This window comes from Coregonus lavaretus (assembly GCF_964263955.1).
Source record: "Coregonus lavaretus genome assembly, chromosome: 2".
In the NCBI taxonomy this organism is placed as follows: Eukaryota; Metazoa; Chordata; class Actinopteri; order Salmoniformes; family Salmonidae; genus Coregonus; species Coregonus lavaretus.
The window spans coordinates 48,504,528-48,527,214 of record NC_139989.1 but is presented as its reverse complement, the minus strand read 5'-3'; the positions used below and the strand labels follow the sequence as shown (position 1 = coordinate 48,527,214).

General features: G+C 44.1%; 3 protein-coding genes across 4 annotated transcripts; 2 read left to right on the top strand and 1 right to left on the bottom strand.

Annotated features, from left to right (window-relative positions):
• Nucleotides 1-1,767: 1,767 nt before the first annotated feature.
• Nucleotides 1,768-6,421, top strand: LOC311105314 (butyrophilin subfamily 1 member A1-like). 2 transcript variants are annotated; one of them, XM_084147424.1, is made up of 7 exons: nucleotides 1,768-1,886; nucleotides 3,576-3,656; nucleotides 4,511-4,609; nucleotides 4,737-4,838; nucleotides 4,948-5,220; nucleotides 5,339-5,417; nucleotides 5,524-6,421. In XM_084147424.1, exons 2-7 carry the CDS (start codon nucleotides 3,597-3,599, stop codon nucleotides 6,108-6,110), a joined length of 1,200 nt encoding a protein of 399 aa, XP_084003550.1. In that variant the 5' UTR covers nucleotides 1,768-1,886; nucleotides 3,576-3,596; the 3' UTR covers nucleotides 6,111-6,421. The 2 variants fall into 2 exon arrangements, with proteins under 2 accessions (XP_084003550.1, XP_084003549.1); XM_084147423.1 differs by having other exon boundaries at nucleotides 1,812-1,886; nucleotides 4,945-5,220.
• On the bottom strand, nucleotides 6,420-7,713 carry LOC311105368 (nucleoplasmin-like). Its single transcript, XM_084147506.1, has 6 exons — nucleotides 7,594-7,713; nucleotides 7,355-7,468; nucleotides 7,167-7,252; nucleotides 6,812-7,022; nucleotides 6,598-6,651; nucleotides 6,420-6,488 (listed from the first exon to the last, which is right to left on the bottom strand). The coding sequence occupies exons 2-6, from the start codon at nucleotides 7,404-7,406 to the stop codon at nucleotides 6,469-6,471; spliced, it is 423 nt and encodes a 140-aa protein (XP_084003632.1). The 5' UTR covers nucleotides 7,407-7,468; nucleotides 7,594-7,713; the 3' UTR covers nucleotides 6,420-6,468.
• Nucleotides 7,714-7,925: 212 nt separating this feature from the next.
• On the top strand, nucleotides 7,926-22,591 carry recql5 (RecQ helicase-like 5). The gene is made up of 18 exons (XM_084147386.1): nucleotides 7,926-8,118; nucleotides 8,343-8,464; nucleotides 8,620-9,141; nucleotides 9,610-9,706; nucleotides 9,872-10,146; nucleotides 10,313-10,395; nucleotides 16,891-17,112; nucleotides 17,358-17,463; nucleotides 18,050-18,086; nucleotides 18,195-18,253; nucleotides 19,475-19,548; nucleotides 19,662-19,755; nucleotides 19,884-20,063; nucleotides 20,313-20,980; nucleotides 21,081-21,126; nucleotides 21,246-21,461; nucleotides 21,567-21,639; nucleotides 21,718-22,591. Exons 1-18 carry the CDS (start codon nucleotides 8,025-8,027, stop codon nucleotides 21,900-21,902), a joined length of 3,153 nt encoding a protein of 1,050 aa, XP_084003512.1. The 5' UTR covers nucleotides 7,926-8,024; the 3' UTR covers nucleotides 21,903-22,591.
• The last annotated feature ends 96 nt before the right edge of the window (nucleotides 22,592-22,687 follow it).

Below are 22,687 nucleotides of genomic sequence, written 5' to 3'. Positions count from 1 at the left end.
TCTACATACACGCACACACACTCACACAGTACAATCATAATTTACGCTGCTACTACTCTCTTTATCAAATATCCTGATGCCTAGTCACCTACCCTATACATATACTGAACAAAAATATAAACGCAACATGAAAAGTGTTGGTCCCATGTTTCATGAGCTTTAATAAAAGTTTATATGCACAAAAAGCTTATTTCTCTCAAATGTTGTGCACAAATTAGTTTACAACCCCGTCAGTGGCACTTCTCCTTCGCCAAGATAATCCATCCACCTGAAAGGTGTGGCATATCAAGAAGCTGATTAAACAGCATGATCATTACACAGGTGCACCTTGTGCTGGGGACAATAAAAGGCCACTCTAAAATGTAAAGTTTTGTCACACAACACAATGCCACAAATCTCTCAAGTTTTGAGGGAGCGGCCAGCCACCCGGACAGCTGATGAAACTGAGGAGTATTTCTGTCTGTAATAAAGCCCTTTTGTTTGGGAAAAACTCATTCTGATTGGCTGGGCCAGTGGGTGGGCCTATGCCCAGTCATGTGAAATCCATAGATTAGGGCCTCAGGTATTTATTTCAATTGACTGATTTCCTTATGTGAACTGTAACTCAGTAAAATAGGCCTCCTGTAGCTCAGTTGGTAGAGCATGGCGCTTGCAACGCCAGGGTTGTGGGTTCGTTTCCCACGGGGGGCCAGTATGAAAAATGTATGCACTCACTAACTGTAAGTCGCTCTGGATAAGAGCGTCTGCTAAATGACTAAAATGTAAAATCACTGAAATTGTTGCATGTTGTGTTTATATTTTTGTTCAGTATATATACACACACACACCTCTATCACTCCAGTATCCCTGCACATTGTAAATATGATATTGGAACTGACCATGTACATAGCTTCTTACTTTCTCATGTTCTTCTTATTTCTATTTATTGTGTGTTTTTGTTCTACCTTATGTTATTTTTAGTGCTACATTGATATTAATTACTGCATTTGGGTTTGGCGCTTGCAAGAAAGGCATTTCACTGTACTTGTGCACGTGACATTAAAACTTGAAACTAATGGATTTGCTCTTTAGCGATGTTGTAATGGAACTTGCTTTTGAAGTAATCTGGAATATACCACAGTTAACTACTCAGCTTCTCATGTCAAGTAGTGAACACTGGATCATACTACAGAGAGGATGCCTTTACAATGTACTGAACAGGGCTTGTTTTCCAAAAAGCATCTTAAGGCTAAATTCATATTTAAAATGTTTCTCAGTCAATACCTTATATATACACACTAGATGACTACCAGGGCTGTTTTGAAGCCTCCGTGCCTCCATCTTGGCACTCCCCCGTGTAAAAACATTTTGGATGGCATATAAATGCACTTATTAACGTCTACATTTGTTTTTGCCACGTTTATTCTATTACAGACACCTTAAATCTATTGGACACCTTAATTCTTCTCTACTAATATAAGTAGGACACGTGATATCACGACAACTTTGAGAAAAAACACTTTATGTCGGAGTTGTCTTATGGCTATGCATATTCATGAAATGAGGCTAGTAGCATAGCATCGGTTGACGTCAACAAACCTCATCGAACATTCAAAAAGAGATTGCAATAAGGATTTTTATCCACCAATCCAAAGAAAGGATAGGCGGGAGCTAGACAGCCCGCTGTTCCGCTTCGTGGACGACTGAGATACCACAACAATCATGGCGGCGCTGTTTGTCTGCCTTCGGATTCAGAAACGGAGAAAGCCGAACCATCTTCGTTCCTACGAAAATCTTGTATGTAAACAAGGTCAGTCATACTGCAGCATACAGTCAACTTGTTCTCCAGTAGCATTACTCCTGTGCATAGAAGACACCAATCGGCTTACATTACAACATTGTGACAGGTATGTCTTACAAGTTTGTACGATTCAACTGCATGATTGTGTCAAATTTTCTATAAAATATAATACAGAATTTCGATTGCATGAAAGTCCACAGACGTCACATAACAGCATGGCATTGTTTAGTGTCGCAAAATAACTTAATAACTATCATGCATAGTGAAACATTTGACATGTTGCAATGTCAACCAAGGATTTATAGGATAGGATCAAGCTCGCTGGGAGTGCCGCAAAGTCACACGACCCTGCTCATTACTTTGTGCGCAGACTGCGTCTAGACTGGTCTGTAACTGGGTCACTGTCACTCAAACAAAAGATGCAATACACATAGGCCTACCCTGAATACCTGAAAAATGTTTCCTGTTTTTGTTTTCATTATTTCATATGCCTACTCAAAGTTTTTTTTGCATTCTATTCCATTTCCTTCCATTGTATTTATTTGTATTCTATTACGAAAGGTTGACATGAGTTTACCATGCATTTGATAACAAATGCCACCTGGTTTTGCTCTCCTCAATGTGTGCTGATGAATATGCATTTCATTTAGCAATATTATTATTTCGCGCCAGTCATTATTATTTGGTCTCTGTTGTGCTTGCCATCCTCTATCTGGTTGTGCTTGGCTGTATCAGGACCTAAAACCCTGTTTGGAAGTCCTCCTGGGTAATCTGCTAACGGCTTCAGTGGCACACTGACTAAGCTCACGTGCCACATTTACCCTGCTGCTGACAGCAGAGTTACTGGCTTAGCCCGCAAGGAGTGTGTGTTATGGAAAAACCCAGGCCAAACACATTACTGCTGGCATATGAGACAGCAGCAGAGAGCATGCAGGGCCAGTCACATTACAGAGGGCCAGGTAACCTCTGCTCTGACTGTTATCACTCATCCTAACCCAGTTAATGATCAGTTGATGCCCCAGGCTCTAGAAGTAGGTAGGACCCCTGCTTCTCTCACAATGATAATATGACTTGAATAACATCCACACAATAACTAGGTCAGCGTATCATTAAAGATTCCAAAGGGGAGGTATCCTTCATGTTATGATGACCACAGAGGTGTTGCTGTTATGATTTGGTCCAGTACGATTAGCCATGTGTTGCCTGTCCTCCGCCCTATGATAAACGATTTAAATAAATCTTCTTAACAGTGGAGCTGCATTATTCCTTTTCCCATAATGCCAGCATCTTTTAACTTGACTGGGGACAGAATATAGGGCAGTGGGGTGGAACGGCTGACATATTTCTAATGAAAGTAGGGCAGGGGTAGTTTTAGATTTCAAACCATTTGAGTGCCCTTAGAGAATTTAGGTGGTCCTGCTACCACGGACTCAGATCAGTGGTGTGGTTTTAGTTCATCAGCACCTGTCAATCTGAAATCCTTACACAGCACAGGAGGCTGCCGAGGGGAGGACGGCTCATAATAATGACTGGAATGGAGTGTATGGAATGGTATCAAACTCCTGGAAAGCATGTGTTTGTTGTGTTCGATACCATTCCATTAATTCCGTTCAAGTGATTACTATGAGCCTGTCCTCCCCAATTAAGGTGCCACCAGCCGCCTGTGTTACACAGGTAGTTTGATGGATGGATCGGCCCACTTGAACATTCTGTCAAGTAGAGGTGACCTGCGATCAGGTGCCCTGTCTGTCAAGGTACATCTCTAATGCTGCTTTATCTGTCTTTTTCTTTGTAGAATCTTAGCACAGTTGTCAAGATGATGCAGTGTTTCCACTTTATTGTCGAGCCGGTCAAGAACATCACAGCCAAGCTTAAGGTAGGTCAAACTCCTGCCATGCATCACAAATACTCCAAACAACAAAAACACAATGTTTTTGTCCAAACTTGTTTTGCTACTGTCAGAGATTTTATCATTTTTTATTTTTTTTATTTAACCTTTATTTAACTAGGCAAGTCAGTTAAGAACACATTTTTATTTACAATGATGGCCTACCCTGGCCAAACCAGGACAAGGCTGGGCCAATTGTGCGCCGCCCAATGGGACTCCCAATCACGGCCAGATTGTGATACAGCCTGGAATCTAACCAGGGTCTGTAGTGAGGCTGTGTTGTGGAGGGGTTGTCATGGTAGCGCCACCAGTTACATGCTTACTCAAGTTATTGTTTCCTTAGTTTAATTTAATGCCCTAATGATTTATATTTAAACCAAATCAAATCAAAGTTTACTTGTGTGTGTGTGTTATGGAAAAACCCAGGGCAAACAGATTACTGCTGGCAGATGAGAAAGCAGCAGACAGCTTGCAGGGCCAGTCTTGCTACAGAGGGCCAAGTAACATGCACAGACTGTTGATTTGATTTAGTTTAATTTGATTGTGTACACAAGTAAATGAGGGTGTTGTTGGGTAGATAATAGATGTAGTCAGGGGGGTTATGGGAGAGAGGAGATCTCTTTCTTTCCTGCTTACAGGAGAAGAGCATGGTGTGCATTTTGATAAGACCAAGTGGCTCCTTCTTTTCTGGGTTGACCTTATTACTTTCTAAAGCACTAGTAAAACCCCCATTTCAGTCCTCTAAATCTGTTTAATTTCCTCTTTTCCTACTATTTCTATTTCATTGAAACTTTCTATGTGTTCTATAGCTAACTCTTTTCACTATTTTTTTCCTCCGTCAGGAATCTCGCAAGAGGGCGAAGAATGAGAAGAGAGAGCCACTGGAAGCGAATCAGCTGTTTATTGTGGAGCTGGCTAGAGATCTCAATCGAGTGTGTCAGGTACACTGAAATATATACACACCTTTTGTAACATCCATTATACAGGGTACAAGTATCCATTGTCAGGTCTAGTTTGGAGGATAAACAAGTCTACTAAACCCCCCACTTGTCTATACCCTCTCTGCAGAGGTCTGAGGTGCTGGAGAACATCTGGAAACTAGAGGAGATCTGGCCCACTCCTCTTTGCAGGGCCTTCATCCTGGAGTGGGCGTCTCTGCTGGAGAGCAAGGTATGGAGGGCAGGAACCAATATAGTGTAACAGCTATTAATATATACTGTATAGCTTGCAGGTGACTTTCTCCAAACGTGCTGAATGAGTCTCCACCTGTTGTCAGCAGAAGAGGCCCATGCAGTCGGATGGCTGGCCAGAGAAGAGAGAGTGGAGGGAGCAGGACCTGTTCAGTGAGCAGGACATGGAGAACGCTAAGAGGACCATCATCAACTGGACCAATGACCTGAGAGCCCAACCTGAGCAAAGTGTGTGGCCTGGGGAGGCTGTGGCTCAGGTTCTGGAGGACCTCCAGGCCGCATGGAGGAGTCGCCACATGCCCAACCTCCTGACAGCCATGGAACTGATCATGTGGGTCTTACTGACACAGGGGCTGGACAAGGTGGGGGCCTCCTTCAATATCAATTGTCCCCCTTTAAAATACATGAATGTATATTCATGTTAACAGCTCTGATATTTACCAATGACGCTTTTCTCCCTCTCCGTCTTTGTGCTTGCAGGAAGCCATCCCCCAACAGTGGCTCATATGGAAGCAGAGGACTCAGAAGATAGGTGCTGCCCGCTACATTCCTCACTCAGGTATGTGATGCCTTGGACAGGTATTGACAGAGCCAGATGTGATGTTCACAGAACGTATCTTTATTTCCCTAATATTTGTAACTAATCTGTTTTATCTATATTCCAGTATGGGACTGGATCTCTAATGCAGCAGTGGAGATTTCCCTTGACCTGGACACGGCCAACCCTGACCTGCTGATCTCCAACGACGAGAAGAAGATGCGCTGTGGCTTCGAGAGGAAGGACGTGCCAAACTATCACCAGCGCTTCGATGGCTGGTGGTGTGCCACAGGGGTGGAGGGCTTCAACTCTGGCCGCCACTACTGGGAGGTGGAGGTGGGGGAGCGGGACTTTCGGCTGGGCGTGGCCAAGGAGTCAGCCCTGAGGAAGGGCTTCAAGTCCCTGAACACAGACACGGGCTACCTGACCCTGCGCCTGGAGAGGGGCACGGAACTCAAGGCCCTGACTGTGCCCTTCACTGCCCTGCCGCCGGGCCTCATCCCCCGCAAGGTGGCCGTCTACCTGGACTATGACCAGGGCCAGCTGTCCTTCTATGACGTAGACAGCCGCTCCCACATCTACACCTACAACGAGAGCTTCAACGAGAAGCTGTTCCCTCTGTTCGGCACTACAGAGATCATTAAGGACCTGGTGATCAAGTCCCCTGGGAGCAAGGCCTACTGCCTATGTCCCTCCCTGTGCCTGTGGGGCTGAACACTCCCTCTTAACACCATCCCTCCACCCTATGGTTACCCTCTCACCACTCCTGTAGAGTAATCAGAACCTTCATTACTGTAAAGAATAAGACCATCATGCTATTGAATAGCTATGTGACCACTGATGCTGCTGCTTCTATGTGATTCTTTCTGCCTCTTCCTTACTCGAGTTATGCTGTGCACTCACATGCTCTGTATTTTCGCACATTTGAAAGAATACTGTAGTATTATTGTCATCTATTGTGAAATATTAATCCTGCAATAACAATGCACTTTCTGTGATGAATAAATATATGAAACTCAAAAGTCTTACTTTTTGTGCTGTGTTTTATTGAAGTCCTTCAACTTTTATCATGTTACTGAAGCCCAACGTGATCTGAAATAAAAACACAATAACTATTTCATACTGAACTGTACAATGTCATAAGGGATCAAAATAGGTAATCCTTTTATGAAGCTTAGAAGTTCTAGATTTGTTTACTTACCAAGTGGGTGTGTTGATGAGAAGACCTCTTCCTCCTCCTCCTCCTCAAAGACCACTATGACAGCACACAAATACCAGGTATCATTTGAATTGAACTTAAAGCCAAATAAAATAACAGAGTCCCAGAATTGACATACAAATAGTTTCTACTGAATGTTTGTTTTCATGACATTCTCTCAACAATAACATAATTTTCTCATATCTCAGTTTCTTACATGTCACATGCTGTCCAGAAATGAAGAGGGGGCCCTGCCCAGAGCGAAGGTTGAAGGTGACAGGTGGCATGAGCTCAAACCCACTGAAACTGACCATAGGTTGGCACATAGGGTGAAGAGAGGCAATGGGCACTGGCTTGGAGTATTCCCCAACTCTGTCCTGTACCTCCACTACATGCATCTCCTTGCTGGCCTCTGCACTCAGACACATCTATACACAAGGGGAGCAGAGATTATGGGTTGGGCTGTCATTGGACTATGTTTATTTTTGTTTCACAGACTAAATCAAAGTGATCTCTGCTAATGGGGTGTGTGGAGAGGGCTGGAGACGGACTAAAGACTTGAACAGACTGACCGTTCGGATAAAGAACTGATGCTCCAACAAATCCTCCTCCTCTATTTCAAACACTGCCTTTCTCTGGGTGTCACTCAGCTCACAGCCTAGTCAGAGGAGAGATGAAACCCTGGGTTTATTATACATTGCCATGCATCTAGGTCACCAATATCAAACCATCTCAAAGTGGCATTAACCTCAGTACATACCCCAGAGCACACAGACAGTGTCAGAAACAGAGGATGAAGTGGAGAGATCCATGGAGATGAAGTGGATTTATCCTCCTTTTAATATTCTGCAATCCTGTGCCTCTTCTCTTCCTGCTTTATTGATAAATAATTCAAGGTTTTTGATTGTGTCAGTGTTTTTGGTTTTGGTGTTGATAAAGTGATCGTTGGAGGCCACCAAAGTCAACCAGAACTCAAATGTAAACGGAGACTCAACTCACCTGTCGAGACAAAAAAATTAAAATCCTTGCATGAAAATCTGTCCTGGCCTGGGTCGTGGCAAGCAAGGTGTTAATCACAGCGTATTCGATTCTCATTGGCCAGGAAAACAAAGGCGTGTACCCATGGACGATGGATCCAGTCAGAGTTGTGTGTGTTAATGTTTTTTGCACAAAACATGAACACATCTGTTTCGGTCATTTGACATTTAATAAAAATTTAAATGTAAAAGAGAACCGTAGATAAAATGTGTTTAAAAGGATTCACTGGTGAAAATATGGCTTCCTTTATGTGCCGAATGGCGTGATGTCATCGATACGCGACGACTAGAGAATGAAGTTTGTTGTCAAGTTGGAAGTCTTTCTGGGGCAACATTTGTTGGATGCCAACCGCTGTTAAACCTCATCGAAGAAGAAGTCTTTCGGGATAAGATATGACTTCCATTAAAAAGGCGTTAAAAACCCATTTTGGGTTCGATAAGTTCCGATCCCAGAAGCAGGAGGACGTTGTTAAAGCAGTTGTTAAAGGTGAGGACCATAATAAAAATGTTGGACTAACAATAACTTACGCAACCTAAGAACGGCTCTATTAATTCTAGCTAGCTAACTAGCTAATTAGCCAATTCTTCAACCAGTTCATTGACTACTAGCTAGCATGATCAGTTATTGTCATTAAAAATATCTGAGTAATGTAGTTGCCCTAATTGGACTGTCGATGGAATGGTGTAAATTACTGCCCCTGTTGTGTGCAGGTGACAGGGATGTTTTTGTGTGCATGCCAACTGGGGCAGGGAAGTCCCTCTGCTACCAGCTTCCTGCAGTGTTGGCGAAGGGCATTACCTTGGTTATATCCCCTCTAATCGCTCTTATCCAGGTCAGTCTCTCTTCTTTAGTATTTTCTTCTGTTGTATAATTTGTCCTGATTACATGATTGATTCTGATATAGGTTGAATTATCCTTAACTTAATAGCTAGCTGTGTATTTAGGTTTCTTCAATGATGATCCCTTTCTCTGTATCCTCCATCACAGGACCAAGTGGAACACCTAAGAGACCTGAACATTCCTGCATGCTCCATCAACTCCAAGCTCCCTGCGGGGGAGCGCCGTCTGATCCTGGCCGATCTGGAGAGTGAGAGCCCCAGGCTGAAGCTGCTTTACATCACCCCAGAGATGGTGGCCTCCCCTGCCTTCCAGCCCTGCCTGACAGGCCTGCTTTCCCGGAGCCTCCTCTCCTACCTGGCTGTGGACGAGGCTCACTGTGTCTCCCAGTGGGGGCATGACTTCAGACCAGACTACCTCAAACTGGGCAATCTGCGTGCCCGTCTTCCTGGGGTACCCTGCGTGGCGCTGACAGCCACGGCACCCCAGAAGGTGCAGGAGGACATAGCAAAGTCCCTGAGGCTGCGATCACCGCTGTCCTTTGCCACGCCCGTGTTTCGCAGTAACCTGCATTATGAGGTGGTGTACAGGGAGCTACTGGAGGACCCCTACAAGCACCTGCATGCCTTCATCAGGGAGGCCCTGACCCTGGGGGAAGGCCCCAAAGGACAGGTTGGTGGACTAGATTCCCCTCTGACTCTCTCTTACATGAAATATCTCTTCCTACTGTACCCTGTATCTAATGGATGGTGTAATCAGTTAGGGCTGGGCGATATGGCCAAAAAATTCTAAGTCTATTTTTATTTATTTTTTAAACTTATGGACAATTCACGACATACAGTACCAGTCAAAAGTTTGGACACCTACTCATTCCAGGATTTTTCTTAATTTTTACTATTTTCTATATTGTAGAATAATAGTGAAGACATCAAAACTATTTTAATAACAAATATGGAATCATCTAGTAACCAAAAAAGTGTTAAACAAATCAAAATATATTTTATATTTGAGATTCTTCAAATAGCCACCCTTTGCCTTGATGACAGCTTTGCACACTCTTGGCAATTAAATATATCACCCAGCCTTATAATCAGTGCATGGTACTTAGCTTGGGATAGTTATCTGTATGTCTTTTTTCAGGGTTGTGGAATCGTGTACTGTCGGACCAGAGAAAGCTGTGAGACGGTGGCTCACCAACTGACTAAGCTGGGAGTCCTGGCCAAGCCTTACCATGCAGGTGAGACATTCCTCAAGGGCTTACAAACATTGTGGGCTAGGATAGTAAATGGCAATGCAAAAGTTTGATAAAGACGAGAATCAAGCAGATTGTTTAATTGGTGGTGAGACGAGACATAACAAAGTGGGCGGCATGACTCTTGACCTTTATCTCCTGCTTGTGTAGGGTTGAAGGCAGGAGATCGCACAGAGGCTCAGACTGATTGGATGCAGGGTAAGGTGCTTGTCATTGTGGCCACCATCAGCTTCGGCATGGGGGTGGACAAAGCTAATGTCAGGTTTGTAGCCCATTGGAACCTGGCCAAGTCACTGGCCAGTTACTACCAGGAATCTGGGCGTGCGGGGCGAGACGGGCTGCCCTCTTCCTGCAGGACATACTACTCCCCCAAGGACAGGGAGCAGTTGAACTTCCTCATCCGCAAGGAGGTGGCGCGCAAACAGGTGACGTCTGGACCACACTGTCAACCTGCCTCACAGGCTGGTTATTAGTATAGCAACATGATAGTGCTGTAAATGCATAGGGATTGCAATTGGTGTGTACAGTGTTCAAATATTTTTATGTTTGTTTATTTAACGTTGAGTGAATGATTGTGTGACTTCTCTGCAGGCAAAGCGTGGTTCCGAGAAAGATCAGGACAAGGCTTCCATCACAGACTTCGAGGCCATGGTGTCATTCTGTGAGCAAGAGGGGTGAGTGTTATATAACACAGGGGTTTCCGAACTTTTTCACTCAGGCCCCCCTTCCAGCATTGGGGAACATCTCGCGCCCCCCCTGCGCTCGCGCGCCATGTCTATTTCTGTGGGCACAAGCACTGTTCATAACACAAACTGTCACACCCCTCTTGTTGGCGGAGAGAAGATTATGCAGGTTTAAACGCTTACAGTATTTCCTGCAAATCTACACATTTTGTCATGGTGTGCGGAGAAACTTTTGCAGTTTTAAAGCAAAATGTCTTGCAATTCTATACGTTTTGCCATGTCTAATGTGTGTTTATGTGATATTTGAGCGACTCAAACATTATAACAAAATCAACAGGCTAAAAAACATTAGCTGACATGGGCTAGTTGATCTGGACATTTCTTACAAGTTATAAATAGCTCTCTAAGGTATGCAATGATTGACATGACAAGAGGAAAACAATTTAGAAGTTGCACCTTGTGCCCCGCGCCTCCCGTGCCAACCACTCGGGGCGCGCCCCACAGTTTGGGAACCACTGATATAACACACCCACAATCATCTGCATTTTTGTTTTATTTCATGCAAGAGAGATACAAAAGCGTATGGCACTATTTTAGGCAGGCTAAGAAAATGCTTTTTTAAGAAGGAAGAGATACCCTTTTTAACCTATGCAACAACTATACGTAAAAGACAACATTACTCTTTTTCTGTTGTGTATAACTGTGAAGCATATTACAAGGCTTCCTCACTGCCTCAGTTCCATGTTTGTACAGCAGAGGGCAGGCATGGTCCTCTGAATCCCCTGAGAAGGAGATGATGGCTTGTTCACGTGCCGCGTTCAACCAGTTAGCAAGTCGGACATTTCTGAGTTTCCTAGTTCCGTCTAGCACATGAACACAGCAATAAAGCAAAGGAAGTCCTTTAGATAAAATACATATGGCAACACTCTCACAAGGGGTTTGGCAAGATGTCTCCATTGTTGTTGATGAAAACTGCAGAGGGCTCTTTCTTATAATCTCTGAGCCAGTGGCAGAAGTTGAGTTGACACCCATACATCCTAGAAGCTGGGCTCCTTTATAAACGGGCTCCACACCCTCCCCACGGGTCCTCCTCATTCCTCCGGGGTTAAGAGGCCCATAGAGTGCCTTTCCAGAATGTCTTTCCTGGTGATACAGTGGTGACAGAGGGTTTTCAGTTCACACCAGTCTGTATGGGTCCTCATTCTTCTGTGGTTTAGAGGGCCGTAGAGTGCCTGTTTTATAATGTCTCTCCTCATTATTGGGGGAAGTGGGGATTGTCTCAGGTCAGCTGACTATGTGGCCCCTTGGTTCTGGTCCTGCGACAGCAGCAGCACGTCAAACAGGTCATCAGCAGCAGGAGCAGGAAGACCACTAGGAAATAACACAGTTATAGTAGCTAGTCTACACATTTTAATTATGTCTAGGCTATGTCCAGACAGGATGATTGATTTCACACTATCTAAAGTCATATTAAAGATGTTGGAGTTTCATCCCTTGCTAGACATGTTCTAACATGTTCATCCTTTGCAAGACATGTTCTGACATGTTCTGAAGCACATGGTTAAGTGTATGGAGTATATCTCCACTGAGAGGTGTAGCTTACCGATAAAGAGGATGAGGACAGCGAAGGCCCCTATCTCCAGAGGGCTGGCGGTGGGGAGACCCTGCAGTTTGGTCCAGAGCTTCTGTAGCAGGGTCAGCATCTCCTCCCTGGCATCCATAATGTCACTCACACTGAGGGTGGGTACAACTCTGTAGTATCTGGGTGCAGGTTGTGTGATGTGACCACTTCGATGAAGGCACAAATAAAGGGATAAAAGTGGATGAAATATGGATTATTGATTATTAATAATGGATTATTATTACAGTATATTGTAATTATTAGAATCTAGGTATTTTTAAAAATGCCTTATTCTTCACCCATAATGGACTGTCAGAGATACTGGATGTCACTGTCTAACTATGTAGATGACCTGACACCAATGGAATGTTGACAAACCATTGTGTGTTCATCCTTGAATGTAAAGGCTAGCTGCTAGTGCATGCATTTCTGATGATTAGGTAGGAAAGAGTGAAATCAACTGATTCCATCTGGAAAGAGTGTTATAATCTGGTAATATGTTGGTGTGTAAAGGATTTGGTTTTTCTGGTCCAGTGGGATTGTGTCTGTTCCAGACTTACTAGAGTAATTATAGCGCTCTCCCAGCAGCATAGCTGTGGACTGACACACAACCGTTATCACAACAGTCCTGAGACCGAGAGGAGGGACCCACTGGCTGACTGTATAAAGGGAGGACTTTTTTCTATGTTATTTCAAGGGCAGACACCGATGTTTGCCTTGTGTGTTAAAACGTTTCTGTCTATTCTTTATGCACATATGAGTAGACCATATGTTGCTATTGCTGTGGGAAAGTATGTTCCCTATAAACTGTAAATAGCAGTTGGGTGTGACAATTGATGCCAAGACAGGATACTGCTCATATTAATTATCTCCTGATCATCATTCCACAGTTCTCCTCTTCACACTCTCTCCATCTCCTTCTCTCTAGCTATGCAGTTACACCACAGTGTTACCTCTCCTCTCCCAACCCAGATCACACTGTAGGCTACTTGATTTACATTACATATCTGTTCTCTTCATCACAACACTAGATTGACTTGGATTAGGATATAATTGAATGTATTGATTCTATTAAAGGGGAAGTCTTTAGAAAAATAGAATAGTGCTTCAATTCATTTGACAGTAAAATGCTTTATTGACTAAAGGTGTGGCATGTAAAACAGATACCAGACTATTGGCTCAGTCTCTTTGTCCTACTGTCTGTGTCCCTTTAAAGAGTTTCTATTCCTGTTGTGTTGCAGGACCTGACTGAGTTGTGGTGGAATGTGTTCTGTCCAATGTATTTTGTATGCATTTCGCTGACAATGGTTTTTAGTTCTGTTTCCCACAGCCACTCTCTGTCTCTCTCTCCCAGGTAGACTCCACCAGCTGTAGTGTTAGATCCCAGTCAGACTGGGCTTTAACCAGTCTCAGGTTTCATGGCTAGGCCGGGTGGTATGGGAGCAGGTCTTCCCACGGTATTAAAGTCTAGCTAAATATTCAGCTGTTAGAAATGTCATTATGATAATGACATACAGGAAGGGAGCTCTTCTTCTAGAGCTGTTCCAACTCTGGTCCCACACTGTGCTCTCATGTAAATAGCCTCCCTATTAATACACAGCTGGAATACACTGATGACAGCTAAATTACACTCTTCACATTCTTTTCGTTAGGCTATAAAGTATGCTAACACACTGTTATTCTGGCCCGTATTTGCATGCATATAAGCTACATGTACACCCTCACAACCAGCATACACTCACCTGAACTGTATGGGTCGTTTTTATATATATGCAACAGAGCGTAAATAAAGGTGCAAAACTGTCCTTTCACTCAATAGAGCATGGCACCTACCTGAGTGAGTGTGGAGAGTGAGTTCCCTGTGTGTGTGTTGCTGGAAGAGTTGGAGCCTGCAGTGAGACAGAGGTGGTGTCCTCGCAGATCAGTTAGTGATGTAACACAAGAACCAACACCTACCTGAGTGAGTGTGGAGAGCGAGTTCCCTGTGTGTGTGTTGCTGGAAGAGTTGGAGCCTGCAGTGAGACAGAGGTGGTGTCCTCGCAGATCAGTTAGTGATGTAACACAAGAACCAACACCTACCTGAGTGAGTGTGGAGAGCGAGTTCCCTGTGTGTGTGTTGCTGGAAGAGTTGGAGCCTGCAGTGAGACAGAGGTGGTGTCCTCGCCTCCTCAACCCAGTGGTCTTTTCAGGATTAGGGTTAGCAGAGATAAGTCCTCAAGTAGCGATTAGCATCGAGGCCAAGAGATGACCAAAACCCCATCAACTGCACTGCTGTCCTCTGTACAGTCTGTTCTGGGTTTCACAAAGGAAACAAATCAGGCTCAAAGTGAGCTTCTCCAGCTGTCATTGGTTTGCTTTCCACTGTCTCTCGCTCCACTCTTACTCTCTTCTTTTCCCCCAGTTAGTAGTAGCTGTTGTCGTCTCTTGGTGCCAGTGGAAAGGGCAGCGGTTGTGCAAGAGCAACACTGTTGATATCTCCACTCACAAAGGACTCCTGCTGTGTTTTAGTGCTGTCTGCCTGTTGTATTAATATAGGCTGGTTCATCATCTCCTCCTCCTGCTGTGGGTCGTTATCTTCTTCCTGCACTCCTCCTCTGGAAAGACTGTCGCTTCATGATCTCTGTCTCTGTCTCGCTCTCTCTGTCTCTCTCTCGCTCTCGCTATCTCTCGCTCTCTCACTGTCTCTCGCTCTCTGTCTCTCGTTGTCTGTCTCTCTCTCTCTTTCTCTCTGTCTCTCTCTCTCTCTCTCTCTCCCCTCCTCCCTTGGTGAGACTGCCTCTTTCCCCCCTATTTGAAAACTGTTGAGACTGGGTTTCCATCCGAGGTAGTCTGGCTTGGTGTGTTATGGAGGTGGCTTGTCTAGTATTCCCCCAAGAGACACTAGCCTGCATGAATGTGTGTATGACTGAGTGTATCACTGTGTGTTTATACATGACATAATATTGTGTATTTACATTTTAGTCATTTAGCAGAAGCTCTTATCCAGAGCGACTTACAGTTAGTGAGTGCATACATTTTCATACTGGCCCCCCGTGGGAATCAAACCCACAACCCTGGCGTTGCAAGCGCCATGCTCTATTGAGTGAAAAGAGCAAGCTGTTATACAAAGAAGCGGAACACCTATACTCTAAAGAGTGAATAGGTATTTTCAGATGTTGAAATCTATTTAAAAGTCCTTTAGAACAGTAACATCCTCACCAACCACCACCCATGGCCAATCTCACTCACTTACAAGTCTCCTAAAAAGTAGATCTTTTTTGTTTGCTAGTCAGACTAGACTCTAGAGAAGCAGTTATTTTATAGAACCTCATCTCTGTTTCACATTATTCACTCAGGAGTCATTCCACACCCACAACCCCTTTTTCTCCTCAGAATAGAAGGGAGTGGTGTATCTGTGTATTCTGGTCAGAAAGTGTCTTTTTTGGACCTGAATGCCAAAACATTCTTGCTCAAAGTTGACCCATTGCTCAAAGTGGACCCATTTTGCATACTCCACCATACCATGAGACATCCATGTCTTCATCACTGGAAAATATAAACAGTTGAGTTCAATATCATTTAAAAGCTTACAAAAAGGGTTGTCAAAATATTTGATAATTTCTTCGGTTGCGACACAGCAAGCTCTTGAATACAGGGTGGGTGTCATTTCAATCATAGAAATAGAATGGACCTATCCCTTGAGACCACTGCAATTTAGCTGGTACACCATTGACATTTACATTTAATTAAACATTTTACTTCCAATTACTACCATAAAGATGGCTGCTGGTCCACCCACCATTGAATGTCAACTTAAATGGCAATGTCTATTCTATTATCTATATTTCTATGATTTCAATAGTTCCTATGGAGGATTGACAGTGTTATTTAAACCAACTGATATTCCTATTCAAGTCAACATTCCCGGATGTGTGGACCTCCAACCATCTCTGTGGTACCATTTGAAAGTTGACATTTTTATTATAGTCACATTTTAGTACATTTATCAACCAAAACATGACACCCACCCTGTATTCAAGAGTATGCTGCGTCTCAACCGATGGCAGGCACAACACAAACGCCTCAGATGATGTAAAATAGGGTCGATGCTACAACATACAGGAAAATGATTTTTTTTTAGTTGACGTGTTTTTAAATAATTTACATTAAAGGTTAAAAAATGACAATTGTCATAAAAAAATGTTTTGGGAAGAAATTATCAAATAGTTTGACAACCCTTTTTTTGTATGTTTTTAAATGATATCAAACTCAACCGTTTATCTTCTCCAATGATTTAAGACATTGATGTCTCATGTTATGGTGGGGTATGCAAAATAGGTCAACTTGAGCACCTCTAGCTCCTACATGTTTTGGCATTCAGGTCCAAAAAGTAACTTTCTGACCACTTTGATCATGGGCAAATATGTATGGAAAGTTTTGTTCAAATCAAAAGGGGTGCGGTCAAAAAGTGAATGAAATCAAATGGAACGACCCCTCTCTGCTCAAGTGTGATTAACATCTAGTGATAGCGAGTTGTGTCAAAGCCTTATTTGGCCACTTGATGGCTAGTTGAGCGTGACCTTGTTTGATCACACATCATGCACACACACACACACACACATTGATCATGGACAGTAATGGGTGATCTGTTACACAATGGTAGCTATTGATCAATGACGATCCTCTTCGTCATTTCCCCATGACACAATCATTATATAATTCCTCATATCAGCAGTATTAACCTTTCTGATATCATACTGTGTCATGTGCACTTTTCTGTATTGTGAGTCTTAATGAGGCATGCACAATATGCAAGGCCTCCTAGTGGTTTGACCTTTAGCATGTCTGTGTTTGTCTCTCTAACCTGTGTCTCTGGGCTCTCTCAGCTGCCGCCATGCCACCATCTCCAAGTTCTTTGGGGACCAGAAGCCAGACTGTGCTGGAGCCTGTGACTACTGTCGTGACCCCAAGGCTGTGCGGGCCCAGCTGGAGAAGGGGGCCACTTTGTGCACCAAGACCGGGGCGGCTCAGAGCAAACAGCCCAGGGGCCCGTTTGGGTTTGACCGCGACCTCTACGCTGGGGGGAGGAAGGGCTACGGCTTTGAGAGGTCAGCAATGCAACGGTCTAGTAGCCTGGAGGCCAGTCTAACTCTGTTGGTTAAAGCAGAAACAGACTGGCATCCAGGCTAACATTTGTTGTAGTTTTTAGTTGCTAACAGGGCAAGATAGGGGTCTTTCCTTCTGATTGGAATTATTTTCACATGTATTGTTGATTTTAAAATGTGTTTTCTAGCTGTCACTCATAGACAGTACAGTAGGAATGCTGAGGTCTGTGGTGATATAATCTCCTCAGGCATGATGAGGAGGGCTGGGAGAGCGGTGGTGATGATGATGATGGCTCCGAGCATAGGAGGAAGGAGTTTGGAAATCTCTTCAAGAAACAAATGAACCTGCGCAAGGTGAAACCTCACATTCATGTACTGTATACGAACCTGTGCAAGGTGAAACCTCACATTCATGTACTGTATACATGCTGTACATGGACAGCCCTGCTGTCATACTGTGATACACAACTACTGACTCCATAAGCTTAGTCTTTCCATTGCTTCAGTAAACAAACCTTCATACACTGTAGCAGCTCCCTCTCTCTCCACATCTGTTTTCCAGCTGTGGCCTGCCAGGCAAGGAGGCTGGGTCTAGGGGCCCCTGTAAGGCACCATGTGGTAAATCTCTCCCATATGTGGAGTCAAATCAGCACGACAGGGCTATTCAAATCTATGCTATTAATCCTGGCAAACAAAAGACGTGTTGAGTTGAGCCATGATTTTGAGACTGTTGGTTTGAGATGCTGCCAGCAACAGCAGGGGCTTGGAACACTGAAACACTGGAACACTGGAACACTAGCAACTAGGTGAGAGAGGCAGAGCTCTAAGGTGGAGTGAGGAATTTGAGGGGCCCTCTGTAGGTTCTCTGCACTAACTGACAATATAAGTGTGAGGGGGTGTCTTATTTCCCTCTGTTCTCTTCTCCCTCTTTCCTCTGTAGGTGTCTGAGGGACACAAAGATTCATTTATCCCCCCAGGTGGGTTCTCTATTGTTGTAATATCAGTGTAGACAAGCAAAGTGACTGACTAATAATACCGTTATGTGACTGAATGGGTTTCGATATTGTGTTCAACTGTATCTACAGATGATGACTGCCCACTCAGAGAGGCCAGCAGCCAGAAGATCCCCAGGCTCACCGTCAAGGTACAGCTCTGCTATGGAAACGTCTCACACACAAACACATTCACGTGCATGCTCATGTACGTGCAAAGCAATATGCACATTCACATGCTTTTGATGATTAATGCACACGTCCTTGTGTATTCAGCGTCTCCACCATCATGAGCTAGTTAGAAACTATTTATTGATCCATAATTAAATTCTGCTTTAAGGCCTTTACCCAACACCTCTTTCATGAACTAGATGCTGGTTTATCCAGGGTCAGACTCTGAATATTTGGTCAAATGCACAGAACACTGAATATCTGGGTTTGCAGATTTGAGGGAACAGAGAGGGGATTGTACTGCCACTGTGTGGTTCATACATTTATTACAAGAATACCCATTTTCAAGGAAAATATTTAGGCCTATTTGTATTTTGTGGTGTATGACTGATTGATTGTATGTCATGATTTTAATTTTTTATTATGTATAGTTGTAGCTCTCTTCACGACAACAGACACAGGTTGGTTCCTTGAAACGGGCGTTTATTGCCTTGCACGTCTTTTTATCCGATGCATCCACGTCACGCCGTGAGAACTATATATTTGAATGAACACAGTAACGTTGATAAATTATACAGTACTGAAACAAAATAATACAAATGGCGCTCGTCGCGACTACAAATGGCACTTGGCGCGAAAATAAACAAAGTTCTACAGGTTGAACAAAATACCTCGTTGGCTGCTTGTCCTGAAAATAGGTTATTGAATCCTTAAAGTCCCTTGAAAGTCCCTTTACTGTCTTTCTTGGCCTCTGCCATCAACAATTATAACTCAGACTAAGATCTGCTCAAGTTAGATTGCACACAGTCAATTAACAAATTCCGTAGCAGGAACACAACAGAGAACGGTAGTTCCGGGATGGAACATAAAAACACAAACAATGCCTAACGTTAATTTGACCTGTTACATCACATTTAAATTCTTACCTATACATCAATAAATCATTTATTTATTTACTACATCAAATAAACCATGAATTATGTATTAATCATGCATCGTGAACACAGCATCTATGTAACACCACTTACGATAGTGTTGATTTTATTTATTTACCAGTTCTCCCTTGTATAGACATGTTTTAAAACTCAGTGGCACATTCCCTTTGAATAGAGGTTCAAATCAAATTAATACATTTTCACTTGCCTTTTAACAATATTTTTGACAAGAGTGTGTGCCAAATGTGTGCATCAATTGTATTCCAGGCCCGGGAGCACTGTGTGGCCCTGCTACAGGAGGCTCTGAACAACCACCAGGTGGCAGCAGCAGACACACACAGGTACCAGTCACTACTAATGCACATGCACCTAAAATGCCAAGTCACTGATGCCACTGGGATAACTGATACTTGGATTTTTATTTATTTCTTTCCCTTTTTCCTCCCTCACCCAGCTCTGACACACTCTCCTTGGCGGTGGATATTGAACATGAGGTCTTCAAGATCACCAAGTCTTCTAACCTGTACAAAGCAGCTGTCCTGAAGAGGGTGAGTAGCTCCTGACTACTGTCTGGTTTATTGTACAACTCTAAAGTCAGTTTAGGTATTGAGCCCTATGGAAGCTATTCTTTTTAAGCTATTCTTTCACTCATCTAACTCATCACCCGTTCCTAAAGGTATCAGAGATGAAGAAGGGAGTGGCTGCCTCTGCAGGAAGAGGAGGAGGAGAAGGGACCAGCTGCTCTGGGGAATCCACAGAGATAAAGACTGAATCCAAAGACGAAGCAGCCTCCTCCTCTTCCTCCTCCTTGACTGAGGAGCAGCAGGGCTTCACGCCCGCCTCACAGATCTACTCAGTAAGGCCCAACACCACAGCACACAGAGGACTCTGCCTTTACTTTGCTTTAGAAAATACTGTAGCACTCCTTTATAAGCAGCAGTAATGACTACATATTTATCTACTTGCTAATGCATTGAGACTGTCTCAGAATCATATCTCAGCCCATTAGTAACAGGATGCAGTCAGTGTTATTGTGAGTCAGCCTCATACTAGGTTCTATTAGTAACTAAGCATCCTTCCTTCGGTGTCTCCTTCTCTCCACCAGCTAAAGCGGAAGAGAATAGGAGCAGGTCTGAGGGGCTCCTCCAACCCCTTCCAAACTGCCAGTGAGCTGCTGAGGGCTTCTAACTGTGAGGGCTCCACTACAGGGCCAGGTCCAGCGGCCAACAGGGGGACAGGGAGCGGGGGTCCTGAGAGCCTGGCTGGGTCTGGAGAGTCAGCCAGTGAGGAGGAGAGGGGGAAGAGGAAGGAGACAAAGACTGGAGATACAGCACCAACCATCAGCTCCTCCATCAGAGCTAAAGCCAGTGCAGTCTCTGTCTCCCTGAACAGTCCCACCAAGACAGGAGGCAAGGCCCTGAGCAAGAAGCAGCAGAAGCTAGTGGAGGCTGCTAAGAACTCCTGCAACATTACCCAGTACTTTGGGAAGAAACAGATTGAAAAGAGTCAAGAGGTGGAGATAGGAACAAATGATGTGTCATCACAGGCCTTTTCAATACCACTCCCCACTAAGGAAATCACACCTGCTACTGTCTCCATGGACACCATCCCTATGGACATTAGTCCCATAGAAGTCATCCCCACGGAAACCATCCCTATGGACACCATCCCCATGGAAACTATCCCTATGGATACCATCCCCACAGAAATCAACAGCTTGGATAATACTGAGGTTAAAGAGGGAGCGAAACTGGACTTGGACTCTATCACAGTGTAAGATGTCCCTCAGAAGTTGTAGATAAAGTCTAGATAGTCTGGGACTGGATTATTCCGTTTTGCCTCTCTCTCTAAACTCCTTCTGTCTTCTTCACAGGCAAAACGCACATGAAAACAAGACTAAATCGTTGCTAAAACAAAGGGTATGGAGACCAATATTATATTGCCACAACAGTATTATTGTGTCAAGTTTTTTAACTGTAATGTAATGATGACATTGTTGTTAACATCTACTACCACATGTTCTCTATGTGTGTGTTAGCTATGTGAAGAGAGGGAGGCCCTCCCCTCAGCCAAGCGCAGCGGCCCCCTACAGGACAGCAGGAAAAAGGTGACCTTTAACCCCAACATCCAGGAGACTGTACTGGAGCCAGGGAGCCCCAGCAAAGCCCCCAAGCCTGTGTCTCTGAAGGAGGTGGCTGACATCGTGGTGCGCTGTCTAGACCCCTTCTATACGCAGGGCAAGTTTACCACCAAGGTGAGGGAGAGAGGGAAGGGACAAGCTGTGATGTAGATATTTGGTTCTTCATTTGTCACTTTTTCAAATCACAGTATTCCAAATGTGAAATCTTCCTTCTTGTAGGAGCTGTTCAAGTCATTTGCCCGCTACTTGTCTCATCTACTAGCAGAGGGGAGGAGTAGGGGAAGAGGTCAAGGTGAGGAAGACCAACATTTTGTGTGTGCTCTCTGGCACAAGCTGCCTTTTCTAATAATGAACTATTTTGTGTCCACAGTGAAAATGCAGGCCAAGACTCTGATAAAGAAGTTCTTCAGCGGTGTGAAGCGCTGTGAGAGTGAAGCAGACTGGAAGCACCTGAAGGGACCACACAGCACTGAGACCTCTGAACACAGATGGATGGGAGGAGGAGGAGGGACTACGAACGGAAAGGTGGAGGAGGATAACAACCTGGGGGTCTGACCCCTTCATCCACTCTCTCTCTCTCCAACTGATTCCCTCCTCCCTCACATCTCTCCCAGGCCAAGACACTCAGTTGTTACAGGGATGAAATGCTGCTATGCTGTGTCAACTCCAGGCTCATGCTGCCTTGGCGTGGAGAGCCACTGTAATGGCGCTATTAAACATGTACTGTATACAGCATGTCTGCTGGTGCTGCTGGGGAACAATTAGTCATCCCTGCTCAAAGCTGATACCAGGCCAAACCCTGCTGCTACCTGGTCTGTCATTCTGCCTGACTGTAGAGGACAGCCAACTGGATGTGTAACAACCACAGACTCTATCTTTGATTGATTTTAGAGCTGTAATTGAACGTATTCTTGGTTGTTAGTTATTAGTTGTTTTCATGAGATTCTCAATGAGAGCTTTTATTTAAGCTGAGGAATACAAAAAAATATTCTTTATTTTTTCTCGTCCTTATGGTTATCTTGTCTAAAAGAGCAGAGCTGGCCATGTCTTCCTGTTCTGGTTGGTGACTGGGTGGGTGCCTTTTCAAACAGTCAGCCATTTCAAACATGATGGAATCCAAAGAGCACTTGATGCACCAATGGGAAAAACACTCAGCCATCACTCAAATATATCCAAAAGCACCCTGCCATCACACACTGTTGCTCGTTGTGAGACCTGTTTACAATAAAATCTATAATACTGAATGTCTAGTGGCTGGTACTAAATGGCTCATGGGCTCTATACAATTAGATTAAGTGGAAGGACTGTTTTATGGAGCAGAATCTTCCCCTGTATAGGGA